This window comes from Cucurbita moschata, unplaced genomic scaffold (assembly GCF_002738365.1).
Source record: "Cucurbita moschata cultivar Rifu unplaced genomic scaffold, Cmos_1.0 Cmo_Scf00001, whole genome shotgun sequence".
Lineage (NCBI taxonomy): Eukaryota > Viridiplantae > Streptophyta > Magnoliopsida > Cucurbitales > Cucurbitaceae > Cucurbita > Cucurbita moschata.
This window is the reverse complement of record NW_019268517.1, coordinates 1,127,944-1,145,319: the sequence shown is the minus strand read 5'-3', so window position 1 is coordinate 1,145,319 and position 17,376 is coordinate 1,127,944. Positions and strand designations below refer to the sequence as shown.

At 39.8% G+C, this 17,376-nt stretch overlaps 2 protein-coding genes across 3 annotated transcripts; one reads left to right on the top strand and one right to left on the bottom strand.

The window, feature by feature from the left end:
- Positions 1–196: 196 nt before the first annotated feature.
- On the bottom strand, positions 197–3,384 carry LOC111447315 (ATP sulfurylase 1, chloroplastic-like). Its single transcript, XM_023086414.1, has 5 exons — positions 2,644–3,384; positions 1,580–1,985; positions 1,231–1,491; positions 1,057–1,143; positions 197–612 (listed from the first exon to the last, which is right to left on the bottom strand). The coding sequence occupies exons 1-5, from the start codon at positions 3,147–3,149 to the stop codon at positions 469–471; spliced, it is 1,404 nt and encodes a 467-aa protein (XP_022942182.1). The 5' UTR covers positions 3,150–3,384; the 3' UTR covers positions 197–468.
- A 3,812-nt stretch (positions 3,385–7,196) lies between these two features.
- On the top strand, positions 7,197–16,425 carry LOC111451413 (protein argonaute 10-like). 2 transcript variants are annotated; one of them, XM_023091827.1, is made up of 22 exons: positions 7,197–7,813; positions 8,405–8,957; positions 9,147–9,355; positions 10,539–10,688; positions 10,801–10,934; positions 11,017–11,126; positions 11,197–11,303; positions 11,395–11,533; positions 11,615–11,731; positions 12,333–12,440; positions 12,537–12,608; positions 13,355–13,477; positions 13,561–13,720; positions 13,809–13,930; positions 14,032–14,169; positions 14,264–14,406; positions 14,485–14,547; positions 15,329–15,392; positions 15,484–15,619; positions 15,712–15,785; positions 15,860–15,986; positions 16,068–16,425. In XM_023091827.1, the coding sequence occupies exons 2-22, from the start codon at positions 8,547–8,549 to the stop codon at positions 16,232–16,234; spliced, it is 2,874 nt and encodes a 957-aa protein (XP_022947595.1). In that variant the 5' UTR covers positions 7,197–7,813; positions 8,405–8,546; the 3' UTR covers positions 16,235–16,425. The 2 variants fall into 2 exon arrangements, with proteins under 2 accessions (XP_022947595.1, XP_022947603.1); XM_023091835.1 differs by having other exon boundaries at positions 8,402–8,957.
- Positions 16,426–17,376: the final 951 nt, after the last annotated feature.

The window sequence follows — 17,376 nt, the reverse complement described above, 5'->3', positions numbered from 1 at the left end:
TTTTTTTTTTTTTTTTTTTTTTTTTTTTTTTTTTTTTTTTTTTTTTATAAAAAGAAACAAAATAATTTGCAATAGCTATATGGAAATTAAAATCCAACCCTGAACATTCTATCTATTGATTTCCATTGGTACATCAGTAACAATGCTCCCTCGTCTCTATCACTACTCTGTAGGGACTCGAAACAATACCTTCAACTATAGAACTCGCAAAGGGATTCTATTAGAATAATATAGTGAAAGTTGTTTAACCTGAAAATCAAATCCATCATCAAGCCCATCTCCTTCATAGAACTGAACATAAAGAACACTAATACACAAGCTGCAGAGTCTTGTACCAAATCCAAAGATGCGATGAGGGCATCTATAATTTACAAAGAGAGGCAAATTATGTTTTGCTTCAGTTCCATCCATCTCTTGGTCTTATTCATATGTTCAAATTGCTAATATACTTTTCTCTGATACAGCAGGCTATGCCAGAACAGCTTCAGGTTCAGCCAGTCTGCCACTGCTTGCAGGTACCAAACTGTCATAATATTCAACTAACACCTTCCATCCACCTGGGCACATAAACCCTTCTGGTGGATTCTCCTTGTTCTTCGCTAGTGTTCTCATCTGCATCATCCAAGTAATATGTTTTTTCATTATACAATCAATGGTGCTAACATATATATTTAGTCCTCACTGTTAATTCTCCAGTCAACTGGCAACTAATATGGCGACATGTGGGAGCTGACATGGCACACATTAATATACTCAATGGTTGCCATGTATAAAAACCAAGGTGACAGTCATGTCACTTGTATATGGTGCCTTGCCAACAGCACCCATCTTTCACGTGACGCCATATTAATGTTTTATCGATTTAATTGGATAGTTGATGTTTGAGATTAAATTCATTTGAATGAGCATAGCTCAGTTAGTTTAGCATACACTCTGGATTAAAAGGTCAGAGATTTGAATCTCTCACTCCACACTCCTCTAGATATACTAGATACTAGATACTATAAATAAAGGTAGAAGACAATGATTAGAATTATGATGAAAGCAGGCAATTACCTTGGTGCCGGATATGAATAGGAAATCCTGAGCTCTCGAGGGGTCGAAGAAAGCCATTTTGCCCTGAGTTTTATCATAAGCAGCAACCTGAAAGTAAAATAAAATAGATGAGCGGCTCTTCGACTTAAGTGATAATCTACCAAGTTTGGTCCAGAGCATTCTATATAGACTTACTCTGAAGGGAAGGATGTTCAGCCGCTCTAGTCCAGGTGCCATGCTCAAAACTTTCTTCCCATGGTCAGCATCATACAAATCCCTTTTCTTAGTAGGATGACCCATTCCAGCTGGGTCGCGTCCAACAATGTAAAAGTTGGCTCCTGCATTGATTCTTGCCTTTGCATGCCACTGCACCTCAGTTGGCCCTGCATAGTGCATAGGAGATGGAAATATGGAGACGACCGTTGTCTCTGGATCAAGAACACCATCCTCAAGGACCTGGTAGAATTAGTGCAGATAAAAAAATTTAGAACTTTCCATGGACAATCAATAAATAGAGTAGGAAAGATGGTTCAAAATTAGGCACCTTCTCATGTTGCTTCATTCGCCAACCTAGTGGAACATCATCTGCCTTGGTGTAGCCACCCAAAGGATGAAGCAACAAAACGGGGTTCTTGTATCCCATTTCAAGCAGTCGACGGCGGGTATCCGTCATTAGTAATGCATGCCCATTATGTACTGGATTTCGAAGTTGGAATGCGAACACAGCATCTGCATTTCGCCGGGTAAATTCCTCCCGTAGTTCTGCAGGTGACTGTCGGAAACGGTCTAGCCCATCATGGTACTTGATTGGTTCTATAACCTCTAAGTCACCTCCTATCAGCCAGTTACCAGCATTGGTTATGGCTTGATCAACGTAAGGGAGCCCGGGAGCAGTGGTGCCCCAGGTTCTTGCTATCCTTTCCTCTTTTGGGTGCTTGTAGATCTCAATACTGATACACCCAACAAGGAAATTAGAAGACTAATTAGATGGTATGAAATGATCTCAGCAGGCAAGTAACTGCTACTATTAGAATTAGCATGCATCTTGTCAATGGATTATAACAATCAGGCCTCCAAGAAAGTGAACGTTTGTCAAAATCTTCACCATGCCACTATTGATATGATCCCAAATAGACAAAAGATGTGAAATCCAATCCAATCCAAACAGATATAAATCACAATTGGAACCCATGCAAGGTGAATCATCCAAGTTTTGGATTTTCTACGACATAAAGATATACTAGACTAGCACTTACTTTTTCTCCTAGGCATGATAATTAAGAGGTGTCTCAATTCTCAACTAGGCTGTCTCTGTTAGGAGATATCGCCCAACAAGCTACACTACTGACCTTCTAGGGAATTAGAAACCGAGAGGAAAAAAGCAAGAAACTTTATGGATATACTATTTTCTTTTGCAGACAGAAACAGAAGAGATAGGAAATATAATTATGAATTCCTCGAACAATACATGGCATAGAGATAGATTCGTTAAGAACAAAGCCACACAATGGCTTCACCAGATCATAGCGTAGAGATAGATTCATCATGTCCCAATCAGAACCACAAGCTTGAGAAATGAAAAGCAATAGAAAAGTGAGAAAATCTTACTCCTTCATAATAGCGATGGGGTTGTTGTTGGCGTCAAAGAGAGCCACACTGGTGGAGTCGCCGATGTGGTGCTTTTGGGCATCGTCAATGGCCAAGACAATGGGCACTGACATGTTCGCCACAGACCCATCTGGAAGCCTGAGCGAATTGAAATGAAGCGTTTGGAGGAACTCGGATTCTCTCATGAATCCGGTAAGAGGACTGGCCCATCCTTCGCTGAGCACATGGACCCATTGAATATCGATGCTCGAAAGGGAGATCCTCGGCAAGGATAAGGCCTCCTTCTTCTTCAAACCCCTCAGAGGCTCCTCAACCAGAAGCTCCACCAGCCTTCCGCCGTCTGGTTCGATCAAACCGGCGGAAACTCGGAGCCGGAGATTGGCCTTCTTGGCCTTGAAGCTCCCAGCAGGAAGGGAGATTTTGATCGGAGCGTGGGTGTAGGAAGTTTTCTGAATAGAATGAAATGGAGATGGGGCTTTGATGAATCGAGTCGCCGTGGACGCCATCTCGGATGGAGACCAAGGCTTCAAAAGCGAGATTAAGGACAGATTAACCTGAAATTAGGGAAGAAGACGAAATGGGAAGAGATTAATCCGATGGTGGAAAAAGTGAGAGAGAAGATGGAACAAAAAGGGGAATCGGAGCGGGGGATTTTGCAACTTTTTAGAGATAGTGGGATGGGATAGAAATATATAATGAAGATTCTTTCATTGAATAATTATTTTTGGTTGGGAGGATGAACCTGGACATCTTTTTCTTCCTCCCATTCTTTTTGTTTCTTCCCATTTTGATGCTCCAAGCTGCTATTCCTTGGAGATTTTAAATTCTTACTACCCGTTAATGATTGTATTTTTCCGGCGGAAAAATTAGTGCTAAATACATAATTTCTCTATTTTTATTAGGATTTCTTTGTTTGAGACCGAAAACATTGCCATGTAAATTAAGAAAAATCTGTACATGAATATGTTGCTGGTCACGTAGTGTTCGATCCAGTTAACACTAAGAATTATAGTAGAAGAAGAATAGTAAGTCTGGAGAATCGCAGACATATGACTTTTTAGAGTTCTTATCTAAGTCAAAAAAGGACGGCCCCTAATGAGGCCGACCTTAGCCACGACCTCTTGTCAAGATCGAAGGTAAGAAATTTGACCCAATTTCTTAACTTCTTTGTTTTGTTGCTTAATCTTTTGTATTGGTCTAATTTTGTTCCATGTTGATAAAGAATCAACTCAAACGAAAGCTCTAATACCAAATAATAAATACTCACTACAAGGAAGTAAGATTCTTATTATTTTGTTGATCGAATATCTCAAGGTAAGAAAACTTGTTTGAGATTCGAATCACTCCACAAACAAGATCGATCGTGTCTAGCTTGAATGATTATAAACCACATAGAATTGAAAAGAAAATGTATGAACACTTAGCCATTGGATAAAAGAAAGCACAAATACTCATTTTACTACATTTTCCAAATCTCTTTACAAATATAACATTCATGTTTTATATAGCCTCAAAATGAAGACTCTCAACCTTTAGTAAGCATTCTAAAAAGTTAGTAACTTTCATGTTTTCGTGACTATAATTAGTCATTGTGCAACATAATTAGCCCGTAAGTAGGTAAATAAGTCTTACAATATATTAAAGAAACACCATAACTCTAAACTACAATCCACCCATCCAAAAATTCTAACCGTTTAAAAATGAATGAAGCTTTTCAATTTGAGTTTGTTAGAGTAAGTAGACGTTTCTAAAACAAATTTGTTTAAAGTAATGGTCTGTTGAAATTTTAGAATAATTCTTTTAGGTATAAATTATTCGCTAATATAATAACATTTTTTTTTGAAATATTAAAGTACCTTCCATTTTCATGTTACTTTTTACGTCATTTTTTTCTTTGAGTCAACCTAGAGTTGATTGGATGATGTCCATAGGAAAGATAAAGATGCCCCTTCAGGTTCCTTGAATGTTCTTAATCTTTGAATTCAAACCTCTATCATTAAAGCATGATATCTTTATTAGATTTTGTCCAATTGAACTTTCCCCATTTTGTTGCCCAAATTCAAACTCCACCAACCTTAATACAAAATAGAAACCCAAATTTAAATTTTCTTCTCCTCTTATCTATGCCTTACAAAATTTCCACATTTATTATGAAATTGGACTTGGGAACCTCAGGCCTTACGATTCAATCACCCTGCAGCCGCCATTACTTTCTTCTTTTAATAATACCCTTTTTTTTATATATATATAAAAAATGAGGCCCAAACCTAGGCCCAAACCCAAGCCCAAATACATAGACTAAGTGAGATGGCCCAATAAGCAGCCCAAGTCGAATAACAAGGCCCAATGAATTTAATTTTTGGAAACATTTAGCATGAGTTTAGATTTTTTTAAATTAAGGTAATAATATAATTCCCTTTTCTTAGGTTCATAAAATAAATAGTATTTCTAATATAATTATTATAATGTAAATTTAAATAATTAAATAAATAAAAACTCATATAAAATTGTAAAAGTAAGAAAAAGAAAGGGATAATGTTTGGTTTCGAGTCTTGATGAGCTCATTAACTCTGGATTTGTATTCGTGGAATGGGGTCCAATAACGAGACAATAAAAGACAAATTTTTTTTTTTATTTTTTTTTTTTTTATGGGACTTTCCATGGGTTGTAAGGACGAAAATGCCCTTGCCTTTTTTATTGGGCTCTTTTTTCTTTTATTTTATATTTTTCTTTTTGGAGTTCTGACCGTTTTGCTTTTTGGGTGAAGGATTAAAGTGTTTTGGTGCCTTTTGATGGCTAACTGGCCAAAGTTTAAAAAAGGGGAAGAGAGTGTGAAAAGACAGAAATGTCATTATACAAATGGAATGAAATAAATAAATAAATAAATCCAACTAATATTTTGATTTTAGTTTAAACTTTGATTCTAAAAACTGACTTCAAATCCCTATAATTCTCAATGGAACGTTAGGAACCATAACTCTCCACAATGGTATAATATTGTCTACTTTGAAAATAAATTCTCATCGCTTACTTCTGATTTTCCCAAAAGGCCACGTACCAATGAAGATGTATTTCTTACTAATTATTGACCACTTTTTATTTATATTATATTATTTAATTGTTCAGATATTATGAGTATTGTTATACTAACAATGGGAGGGCATGTGTGGATGGATATTATACCCTTTTTCTCCACATTCTCTTTTAATTCCTTTGCCCATACTTTTTACCTTCTTCTATGTGTGTTTGATCACAAAACGCTCTAATATTGTGTCCCTAATGTATTCTTCTATGTTCGAGTTAGTGCTTAGATTAAAGTGGCATTGAGCTGAATTACAATAATATTGTGTAAATCATTAATGGGATGAGCCCATGATGTTTATACTTTTTTCATTGTCTTATTATTAGAGATATACTTGACATGACAAAGAAAATCGATAAAGACAAAGAGCAACAGATACCTAAGTTCAATTAGCATCAAGCTCGATTGACACGACATATACTCTTTCTCTATCAAGTTGTACTCGATCCTCCCAAATGCCTCACTGGGAGCTAGGCGTTTATGTAGACCTTGTGGTCCTAAAACTAACCTGGGTGATGAGCCATAGAGTCTAAATTCTACTCGTAATTTTACTGTCAAATTTCTATCAATTCAATCCATTCCTTTCAAATTGAACTCAAATCTTGATTGTGATTCGATGTCCAGTATGTTCTTTGTAAGCTCACATCGCTTTTGATTTAAAACTTTGGATTCACTTTTATATTCAAAATAGATTATGAATCATACTTCGTTGTGGTAAGCCCCAGAGATTGGGAATTTAGTTTAGTCATTACGTGGCAAAATTATGGCCTAGTGGACACAAATGATTGCGTATCCCTGCCTTGCAGAATGCAGTCAATAGTCAACTATAGTAATCATCTCATCTTGTAACAACATCCAATCACAACCGTCCAAATTCTAATGAGTGCTCTTTGAATCAGCACTTGGAAAACTCATAACTTAATATGGTACACGTGGCGTCTGGGTCCCATTTTTTCACCCCTCTACAAGTCGTGGATATCATCATACACAACCACTACTCCTTCCTTCCGTGGGCGTTCCATTGGTCCACATCAGCTAGAGATGTGATTTCCTACTTGGCATTTACTTTATTTTACACGCTAAAAATGTTTGGTTCTCACTACTCCTTCCTTCCGTGGATGTTCCATTCGTCCACATCAGCCAGAGATGTAATTTCCTACTTCGAGTCCTATTTTCCTCATTTTAATTTCTAGCCGTTGATCGAGCTTAGATTGATGGTGTGGAAAATGTTTCGTTCCCATCCTTAATCAAAGTAGAATCTCATAGAAGAAATACAAGAAAAGTGGGAGAGTTGGTGAGGGTTAGGAGGGGAACATATAATTTGTTTCTTTTAAGGTCCATAAGTCAGGGAAATAAAGTAAAAACTTAAGTTTCTATTTTTGTAGGCATGAGGATTTTTCACTCTTCTTTCACATCATAATTCTAAAAGGCTTCATTATTGATTGATTATTCCATGTGTTTGTTCATCTTTAGTTGAGTAGGCTATTCAAGCTGATTTGAATTCCTCTTAATACTGTTTCCATGAAGAACTTGGTACCCATATGGTGCATGAATTAAAAAAAAGATCCAATTTTACCATTGGATTAGAAGAAACTGAGAGAGAGAGAAGAACAGAGTAGCCTGCAGGAGAGAGGATTGCAACTTCAAATTATTCTTCTTCTGTGTATGATTGCTTTTGAAAATGGCCTCTCCCTCTCTCTCTCTGTACCCTTTAATTTATGGTGTGTGGTACGTCCCCGAGGCTGCGCGCCATCAGAACAGAACCGAATTGTAAAACAGAGAGAGACGAAGAGGAACAGAGTCTTCCCTTTTTTTTGTTTTTCTTTATCCTTTTGGTGATAAAGGATACACCAAAAGGCACATTGCATGCGTGTTTAAAGCTTATTCTTCATCATCACCTCGCTTTCTCCACGCCCTTCCTCTCTTCCATTGCGTCCTTTTTTTCACGTTCTTAACTATTTCCCTCTCTTTTCTCGTTTCTTTTTGTTTCTTAGCTGAGTTATAGAGCTCTTCTGCAGTGACCCTTTTCTGGTTTGGGGTTTTGGAGCTCTGAAATTGTACTACTTGTAGATTGCATTGGTTTTTAGGGTGAGTTCTTTTCTTTTTGAATTCTGGGTTTGCTTCTTCTTCGTGGTTATTCAATGGGGCCGCCACTTTTGCAGCATTGAATCTTTGGGTATCAGCTGGATAGTGATTTTGCTACCCTTTTCTATATTTATTCTGGATTTGGGTATCATTGAATCTTTGGGTATCAGCTGGGTGTTTCTGCATAGTTTATTTTTCGGGGTTTTCTGTGGTGTCTTCCTTAATGGAAGATTTCGTCCTTGTTTTCGATGATGGACTCCCAAACAAGATCTGGGTTTCTAAAATTTTGTTCACTTTTTTGAACTCTTATCCTTGCATTTAGGAATTTTCAAGCCGTCGGAGGTGTTTTTTTTTTACTGATTGTGTATTCGATTGTTTGAATTTGCTGAAACAATGGCTGTAAAATTGGGTTTTGATTTAACATAGGAATAGTAATGTTTGAAAACGTTGAAGAAACTGCCAAAGTTTTGGACATGTTTTCAACTTTTCGTATGAAACAATGATTCATTTCTCTTTTGAAGGATTCTTCGTCGTATTTATGCTGACATGAAGTTTTGCTCTTCTGGGTTCTTTTTTTTTTTCCCTTCTCAGTAGAATGACGTCTTGAATCCGTGAAGAAGGTGGTAAAAAATGAGTTCAGAGTAAGCGTGATTATGAAGAGACATCATGTTCATCATTTCGTGAAGCTTTAGCAAGTTCTTTAGTCATTGCCAGTCGATTTTTCAGCACACCAGCAATGACAGAGAGCTCGGAGCAGCACCGTGTAATCAAACCCCACTTTCAGAACTCTGTTCAAAAAGCTCAAAAACCAATCCAAAATGGCAAAGGCCACCCGAATCTCGAACACCAAAGCACCAAAAACAGAGCCCGAAGAAGAAGCAGAGGCGGTCGGAAATCCGATCAGGGAGAAGTCTTTATGATGCCAAATTCTCGGCCCTGCACGGTGGCACGTAAACCTAACGCACCGGAGATTACCGCCGGAGCTTTAGTGGCGAGTACTAATCCAAATCCAAATGGTGCAAACAATTCAAGCAAGTCTGTGAGTTTTGCCCCACGACCTGGATTTGGGCAAGTTGGGACAAAGTGTGTAGTAAAAGCAAACCATTTCTTTGCAGAGTTACCCGACAAAGATTTGAATCAATATGATGTAAGTTTTGGTCCCTTCCATCTGACAATCAATTTATGCTGCAAGTTTAAATTTTTGCAGATGAAAATGAATAAGTTTCTCATTTCGTGATGTCCTTTTCTCAACTTAAATAGCCTTCATTTTGTTCTTTTTGTCTGCTTGATTTTGTTTGGTTTTGTTTTCCCGCCGTTGGGGGATGGGGTTTTACAGGTTACAATCACTCCAGAAGTGGCCTCAAGAACTGTGAACAGAGGCATTATGGCTGAATTGGTGAGATTATACAGAGAATCTGATCTGGGAAAGAGATTACCAGCTTATGATGGCAGAAAGAGTCTGTATACAGCTGGTGAGCTTCCTTTTGTATGGAGAGAGTTTAACATCAAGCTTGTGGATGAAGAAGATGGAGTCAGTGGTCCCAAGTAAGAATTTACAGTCACAACAGCTTTTGTTTTTTACCCGCCTGGAATAGCCCAAGTTCATTGTTAGTAGATATTGTTACGTATCACCGTTAGTCTCACGGTTTTATCACGCGTCTACTAGGAAGAGGTTTCCACACCTTTATAACGAATGTTTCATTCCTCTCTCCAACTGATATGGGATCCCACCTTGGTTGGAGAGGGGAATGAAGGACCCCACATTGGTTGGAGAGCAGAATGAAGGATTCCACATCGGTTGGAGAGGAAGCATTCGTTATAAGAGTGTGAAAACCTCTCTCTAGCAGACCCGTTTTAAAATTTTGAGAAGAAGCCTAAAAGGAAAAGCTCAGAGAGAACAATATCTACTAACGGTAGGCTTGGGCTGTTACAAATGGTATCAGAGTCAGACACCGAGCGGTGTGCTAGTGAGGACGTTGGTCCCCCAAGGAGGTGGATTGTGAGATCTCACATCGGTTGGAGAGGGGAACAAAACATTCCTTATAAGGGTGTAGAAATCTCTCCGTAGCAAACACTTTTTAAAATCTTGAGGGGAAGCCTAGAAGGGAAAGCCCAGAAGGGAAAGTCCAGAGAGGACAATATCTACTAACGGTAAGCTTAGGCTATTACGAATGGTATCAGAGTCAGATACCGGACAGTGTGCCAGCAAAGACGCTGGCCCCCAAAGGGGTGGATTAGGATTAGGCTTAGGCTTAGGCTATTACAAATGGTATCAGAGTCAGGTACCAGACGTTGTGCCATTGAGGACGCTGGGCCCCCAAAGGGGCGGATTAGGCTTAAGCTATTACAAATGATATCAAAGTCAGACACCGGACGGTGTTCCAGCGAAGATGCTGGCCCCCAAGAAGTGGATTGTGAGGTCCCACATCGGTTGGAGAGGAGAACGAAACATTCCTTATAAGGGTGTGGAAACCTCTCCCTAGCACACGTGTTCTAAAATCGTGAGGCTGACGGCGATACGTAACGGGCCGAAGGGGACAATATCTGCTAGCGGTGGGCATGGGCTATTACACCGTCCCTCTTTCGAATTCAAGAACTTTTACGTTGTCTACTGTCAAATTCATGTATCTGTTCATTATGAAAGGTATCCAATGTGTTAGAGAGGAAGTTTTGAAAGTTATGGAGAATGTTTTGTTTGTCATTCAACTAATACAATTGTAAACTTCAGGAGGGAGAGGGATTATAAAGTGGTCATTAAGTTCGTTGCAAGGGCAAATTTGCAGTATTTGGGTCAGTTCCTTGCCGGTAAGCGTGCCAATGCACCACAAGAAGCCATTCAAATACTGGACATTGTCTTGAGAGAGCTATCATCCAAAAGGTACTAAATTTATTATCATTCTATTTGTTATGTTAAACTTGTTACAAAGATCAGCTAAACATGGCTCATTTTCGTAGTTTTGTTATGCTCGTTGCGTTTCGAATTCGTGTAGGTACTGTCCTATAGGAAGATCCTTCTTTTCTCCTGATATCAGATCACCTCAACGGCTCGGTGATGGCCTAGAATCATGGCGCGGTTTTTACCAGAGTATAAGGCCTACTCAAATGGGACTGTCTCTGAACATTGGTAAAAAGAATCTTAAAACAAAGGCTTACAGATTCTACTTAAGTGATTTCTCTTACAATTGTTTATGTTCTTATGTTAATAGATATGGCTTCAGCTGCGTTCATCGAGCCTCTCCCTATCCTCGAGTTTGTTGCTCAGCTTCTCGGGAAAGATGTTTTGTCTCGGCCACTGTCTGATTCCGATCGCGTAAAGGTGTTTGTTTTTATCTGATCTCGTCCATTTTTTCTCTGTTTCCTTGTCCTTTAACTTGAGCATAAAACAGATCAAAAAGGCTCTTAGAGGGGTGAAAGTTGACGTAACGCACCGGGGTAATGTAAGGCGTAAGTATCGTATTTCGGGGCTAACGTCACAGCCTACAAGAGAACTAGTGTAAGCTTTTGAACTCTTCAAGCAGATACACTTGCATTAGTGTAAGCTTTTACTCTATATGGCTAATTCATGCGTGCTAATGCTCGGTCAGGTTTCCTGTTGACGACAACTCGACCATGAAGTCGGTTGTCGAGTACTTCCAGGAGATGTATGGCTTCACCATCCAACATGCTCATCTGCCTTGCCTCCAAGTAGGAAATCAGAAGAAGGCCAATTATTTACCAATGGAGGTAGCTTAAAATTCTTCCCTCATTGCTATTATTGTTAGATTGATGCCCACCGGCCTTATTTGAATGCTTTTGTGACTGCAGGCCTGCAAAATTGTTGGGGGACAAAGGTATACAAAGAGATTGAATGAGAAACAAATAACTGCACTTCTGAAAGTCACATGTCAAAGACCGAGGGATCGAGAAAACGACATTCTAAAGGTAATATGTTCTCTTTGGGTTTTCCCTTTCGGGCTTCCCCTCAAGGTTTTTAAAATGCGTCTGCTAGAGAGAGGTTTTCGCACCCTTATAAAGAATGCTTCGTTCCCCACTCCAACCGACGTGGGACCTCACAATCCACACCCCCCTTTGGGCCTAGTGTCCCGCTGACACTCGTTCCTTTCTCTAACCGATGTGGGATCTCACAATTCACTCCCTTTCGGGGCCCAGCGTCCTCGTTGACACACCACCCTGTGTCCACCCCCCTCCAGGGCTCAGTGTCTTCACTGGCACACCTCCCGATGTCTAGCTCTGATACCATTTGTAACAGGCCAAACTCACCGTTAGCAGATATTGTTCTCTTTGGGCTTTCCCTTTCGAGCTTTTACTCGAGATTTTTAAAACACGTCTACTCGGGATCTCACATATTAAGTTCTATTTTTTCCAATATTCCTATGAAAACTGCATGTGAAGTTTGGCACTGAGACTATATCCATTCAAAGGAACAAGATATTCAATGTCCAATTGGGCAGTAGACTTTCTTGACTCTTTATCTGATTGCTGGATAACACAGTTTCTTCTCTTGGCCTTCAAACTTTGATAGACTGTTCAACACAATGCCTATAACAATGATCCTTATGCAAAGGAGTTTGGGATAAATGTTAGTGAAAAGATGACTTCTGTTGAAGCTAGAATTCTTCCTCCTCCATGGGTATGCATTACATCTTCAAATCTCATGTTATCCACTACTACGTTAACGAAAAAGTCGTGTTTATGCTGACATCAACCTCTTGATGAACTGATGCAGCTGAAATACCATGATACTGGAAAAGAGAAGGATTGCTTGCCTCAAGTGGGTCAATGGAATATGATGAATAAGGTATATGCCTCTTTTTTTATAAACTTTAGTCCGTTTTTCTTATTTTTCATCGTTCTATACGAACGTCACCTTAATATAGTTTTGAAAAGGTTAGAATTTAGTTCCTATGGCTTTAAATGTTAGAATTAGGCCCAATGGTTTGATAAAACTCTGGCCATTTTGTGAGGTAGGGGCTATTTACGAGGATTTTATCAATCGGTTGAGACTATTAGCAAATATTGTCCTCTTTTGGGCTTTCCCTCAAGGTAGGGAGAGGTTTCCACACCCTTATAAAGAGTGCTTCGTTCTCCCTCCCAATCGACGTGGGATCTCACAATCCACCCCCTTTGGGGCCCAGCGTTCTCGCTGGCACTCGTTCCCTTCTCTAATCGATGTGGGACCCCCCAATCCACCCCTTCAGGGCCCAACGTCCTTGCTAGCACACACCTCGTGTCCACCCCCTCTGAGGCTCGGCGGTCCACCCCATTTCAGGGCTCAGCCTCCTCGCTGGCACATCACCTAGTGTCTAGCTCTGATACCATTTGTAACAGCCCAAGCCCACCGCTAGCAAATATTGTCCTCTTTAGGCTTTCCCTTTCGAGCTTCCTCTCAAGGTTTTAAAATGCGTTTGTTAAGAAGAGGTTTCCACACCCTTATAAAGAGTGCTCTGTTCTCCTCCCTAACCGATGTGAGATCTCACAGACTATTTATGAGGTTTTATCAAATATCATATTACCCATGCTTACATTTTTCCTCACGTAATGCAGAAAATGATTAATGGAATGACGGTTAGTCGGTGGGCGTGTATCAACTTCTCTAGGAGCGTGCAGGAGAGCGTTGCTCGTGGATTTTGTTCTGAACTTGCTCAAATGTGTCAAGTTTCTGGAATGGTAATATTTTGGCTGATTCTTTCTTGGTTCTTCAAGATTAAGATGTTTCACATTTCATTGACCTGCAACATAACATATTGTAGGAATTCAATACAGAACCAGTTATTCCAATATACAATGCTAGGCCAGAACAAGTAGAGAAAGCTTTGAAGCATGTTTATCATGCTTCCATGAACAAGACTAAAGGAAAAGAGTTAGAGCTATTATTAGCTATCTTACCCGACAGTAACGGATCGCTTTACGGTGAGCTCATACAACTCGTAAAATGATCCGAAAACGGAGATGACCCTTCTAATCTGAGATTTTTCTTTGATATCATTCGGATTTTTAGGTGATATTAAGCGAATCTGTGAGACGGATCTTGGTTTAATATCACAATGCTGTCTTACAAAATATGTGTTCAAGATTAGTAAACAGTATCTTGCTAATGTTTCATTGAAGATCAATGTCAAGGTACAATTTAGCTCCACAGTTTAGTGATAGCACAAATTTATGAATCTTATCCACTTGATGAGTGTTATTTGCTCTTGTTCTTCTCCTGTTTGATACCTCAGATGGGTGGTAGAAACACTGTTCTTCTAGATGCTATCAGCTGCAGGATACCGCTCGTAAGCGACATACCGACTATAATATTTGGAGCAGACGTGACTCATCCAGAGAACGGCGAAGATTCAAGCCCTTCGATAGCTGCTGTACGGTCTCCTAGGAAGTTACTGATATTTTGAAGTTGTTTTCATTCAACATTCCTGACTTTGTTGTTACTAATGGCATTTAGATCCACGGCAGGTTGTAGCATCTCAGGATTGGCCTGAAGTGACAAAGTATGCTGGACTGGTGTGTGCTCAGGCTCATAGACAAGAACTTATACAAGACTTGTACAAAACTTGGCAGGATCCTGTCCGTGGCACCGTCAGCGGGGGCATGATCAGGTATCGGTTTATCCTACTCCGTTCTTCGAAAATGGAAACAGATAGGCTGTAATTTATACTGTACCGGTTTTGTCACAGGGATCTTCTGGTTTCGTTTAGGAAAGCAACAGGGCAGAAGCCTCTAAGAATAATATTTTACAGGTAAAGCAGTTTTTCCTGCTTTAGGCAGACTGAACACATTTCATGTTGAGAAAAAACAATACTTGTAGCAACTGAATCATAGTCATTGTCATGAAGAATGGCTATGACACCTCCACTCCCACTGCTAGCTGGTTGAGTGTGAGATCCCACGTTGGTTGGGAGAGGAGAACAAAACATTCCTTATAAGGCTGTGGAAACCTCTTCCTAGTAGACGCGTTTTAAAACCTTGAGGGGAAGCTCGGAAGGGAAAGCCTAAAGAAGACAATATTTGCTAACGGTGGGTTTGGGCTGTTACAAATGGTATCAGAACTAGACACCAAGTGGTGTGCCAGTGGAGATGCTAGGCCTCCAAGGGGAATGGATTATGAGATCCCACATCGGTTGGAGAGGGAAACAAAGCATTCTTTATAAGGGTGTGAAAACCTCTTCCTAGCATACGTGTTTTAAAACTTTGAGGGGAAGTCCGAAAGGGAAAGCTCAAAGAAGACAATCTGGTAGAAGTGGACTTGGGTTGTTACAAATGGTATTAGAGCCCGACACTGAGCGGTGTGCTAGCGGAGACGCTGAGCCACCAAAGAGGGTGGATTGTAAGATCTCACATCGGTTGGAGAGGAGAACGAAACATTCCTTATAAGAGTGTGGAAACTTCTCTCTAGCAGACACGTTTTAAAACCCCGAGAGAAGCCCGGAAAGAAAAGTCCAAAAAAGACAATATCTGTTAGGGGTGGGCTTGAGCGAAGTTACTTACTATAGTTCTCTGTTATGCTTATCATCTTGGCAGGGATGGCGTTAGTGAAGGACAATTCTATCAAGTATTACTTTACGAGTTAGATGCAATCAGGAAGGTAACTAACCAATGAACTCAGCCTCTCCATTTTTTGTTCCTAACCATTCTTATTACAGATCATAAGTTTTCTGGTTCTCTTTTTGGTATAGGCATGTGCTTCTTTAGAACTGAATTACCAGCCACCCGTGACGTTCATCGTCGTACAAAAACGACATCACACCCAACTGTTTGCCAACAACCATAGAGACAGAAGTAGCACAGACAGGAGTGGAAACATTTTACCTGGTACGCAGCTTAATCCTCGTTTCAAACATGTTCTGTTAGAGATGCAGGACGAGTTTTTAATCCGATATTTGTTCGTCTTACGCGTTCTTCAGGCACCGTAGTCGACTCCAAAATATGCCACCCGACAGAATTTGATTTCTATCTTTGTAGCCATGCTGGAATTCAGGTATTGATTTCATGTCTCTTTGTAGCCATGCCACCCAATTGTTTACCATGGTCTTGTTCTTTGATTTGTTGTAGGGCACAAGCCGGCCAGCTCATTACCATGTTCTTTGGGATGAAAACAATTTTACAGCAGATGGGATTCAGTCCTTAACCAATAATCTTTGCTACACGTATGCAAGGTGTACGCGTTCGGTTTCGATCGGTAAGCCAGTTTTCGTTCTTTGATTGGTTCCGAGTTACATATTTGGTGTTACTGAAGTTCCTAGTCTTGGCATTGATGCAGTCCCTCCAGCATACTATGCACATTTAGCAGCATTCCGAGCTCGATTCTACATGGAACCAGAGATGCAAGAGAATGGCACGAGCGGTCGTTCTGCTAAGAGTGCGACCGGGGTTCGCCCTTTGCCAGCTCTAAAGGAAAATGTGAAGAGAGTAATGTTTTACTGTTAGAAATCGGAACCACCAAGCAAAGGGGAGGCTCGTAGTCGGAGTGATGACCGGAAAGGTTCGCCTTCCTCTGCATTAGTTCCCTTGTAAATGAATGATCACAACCAGCCATAGATCACAGGTTCTCTTCTCACCCACATTTGTAAAGAACTGTTCTTCCATAATGAATCAGTATAGATGCCTTCTTAATGAGTCTACAACAAAATTTTTGATCCTATGCCCTATCAACTTCCGTGCTTACGCCCCTTTAGAGATCGGGAGAAGGGCGAGCAAAAGAGCTCGTCTTTTAAGCTTCCAATGATCGTCAGTCTGAATGAGTTATACTCTTGACCAAAAAAAAATTAAAGATGAACTAATATTGATTTAAAAATATATATGATCGAATAGCTAATTAAAATATTTTTTTATGATATGAAATCGCGAAAATTCGATCTAAATTAGATCTAAAACCCTAAATTAAGATGGTTTCATCCTAAATGTTTTCAACTCCTGAAAATTAGATGTAACAATTTTATTGAAAAAAAAGATTTTTAGATGATGTCCCACGTTCGTTAGGGAGGAGAATAAATTACCATTTATAAGGGTGTGGAAACCTTCCCTAGTAGAGCCTTGAGGGGAAGTCCGAAAGGGGAAGCCCAAAGAGGACAATATCTGCTAGTGGTGGATCTGGGTCGTTACAATGATATCAGAGCCAGACACCGGACGATGTGTCAGCCTTCTCGCTGTTCCCCGAAGAGAGGTAGACACAAGGTGGTGTGCTAGTAAGGACGCTAGACCCCAAAGGGGGTAGATTTGCGGGTGGTCCCACATCGATTGGAAGAAGGAAAGAGTGCCAGCGAGGACGTTGGGCTCCGAAGGGGGTGGATTGTGATGTCCCCCAACCACTTTCTAATAACTTTAAGCATACAACTTGAACTACGTAGAATTGCAAATAAACTTAGTTTTAGGTTAGAAGGAAGCATAAATAATTTTCATATTTTATAATCATAATTAGCCCGTAAACATAACTAAAAAGTAAATAAAAAGTTTTAATACTGAAAAATACATTATAATCATCTAGGAACATACGAAGTAAACTGAATCTATTGTTGTATAAATGAGCTTGATTCTTCTTTAACGTGACATTAATTATAACTTGAGTTTAA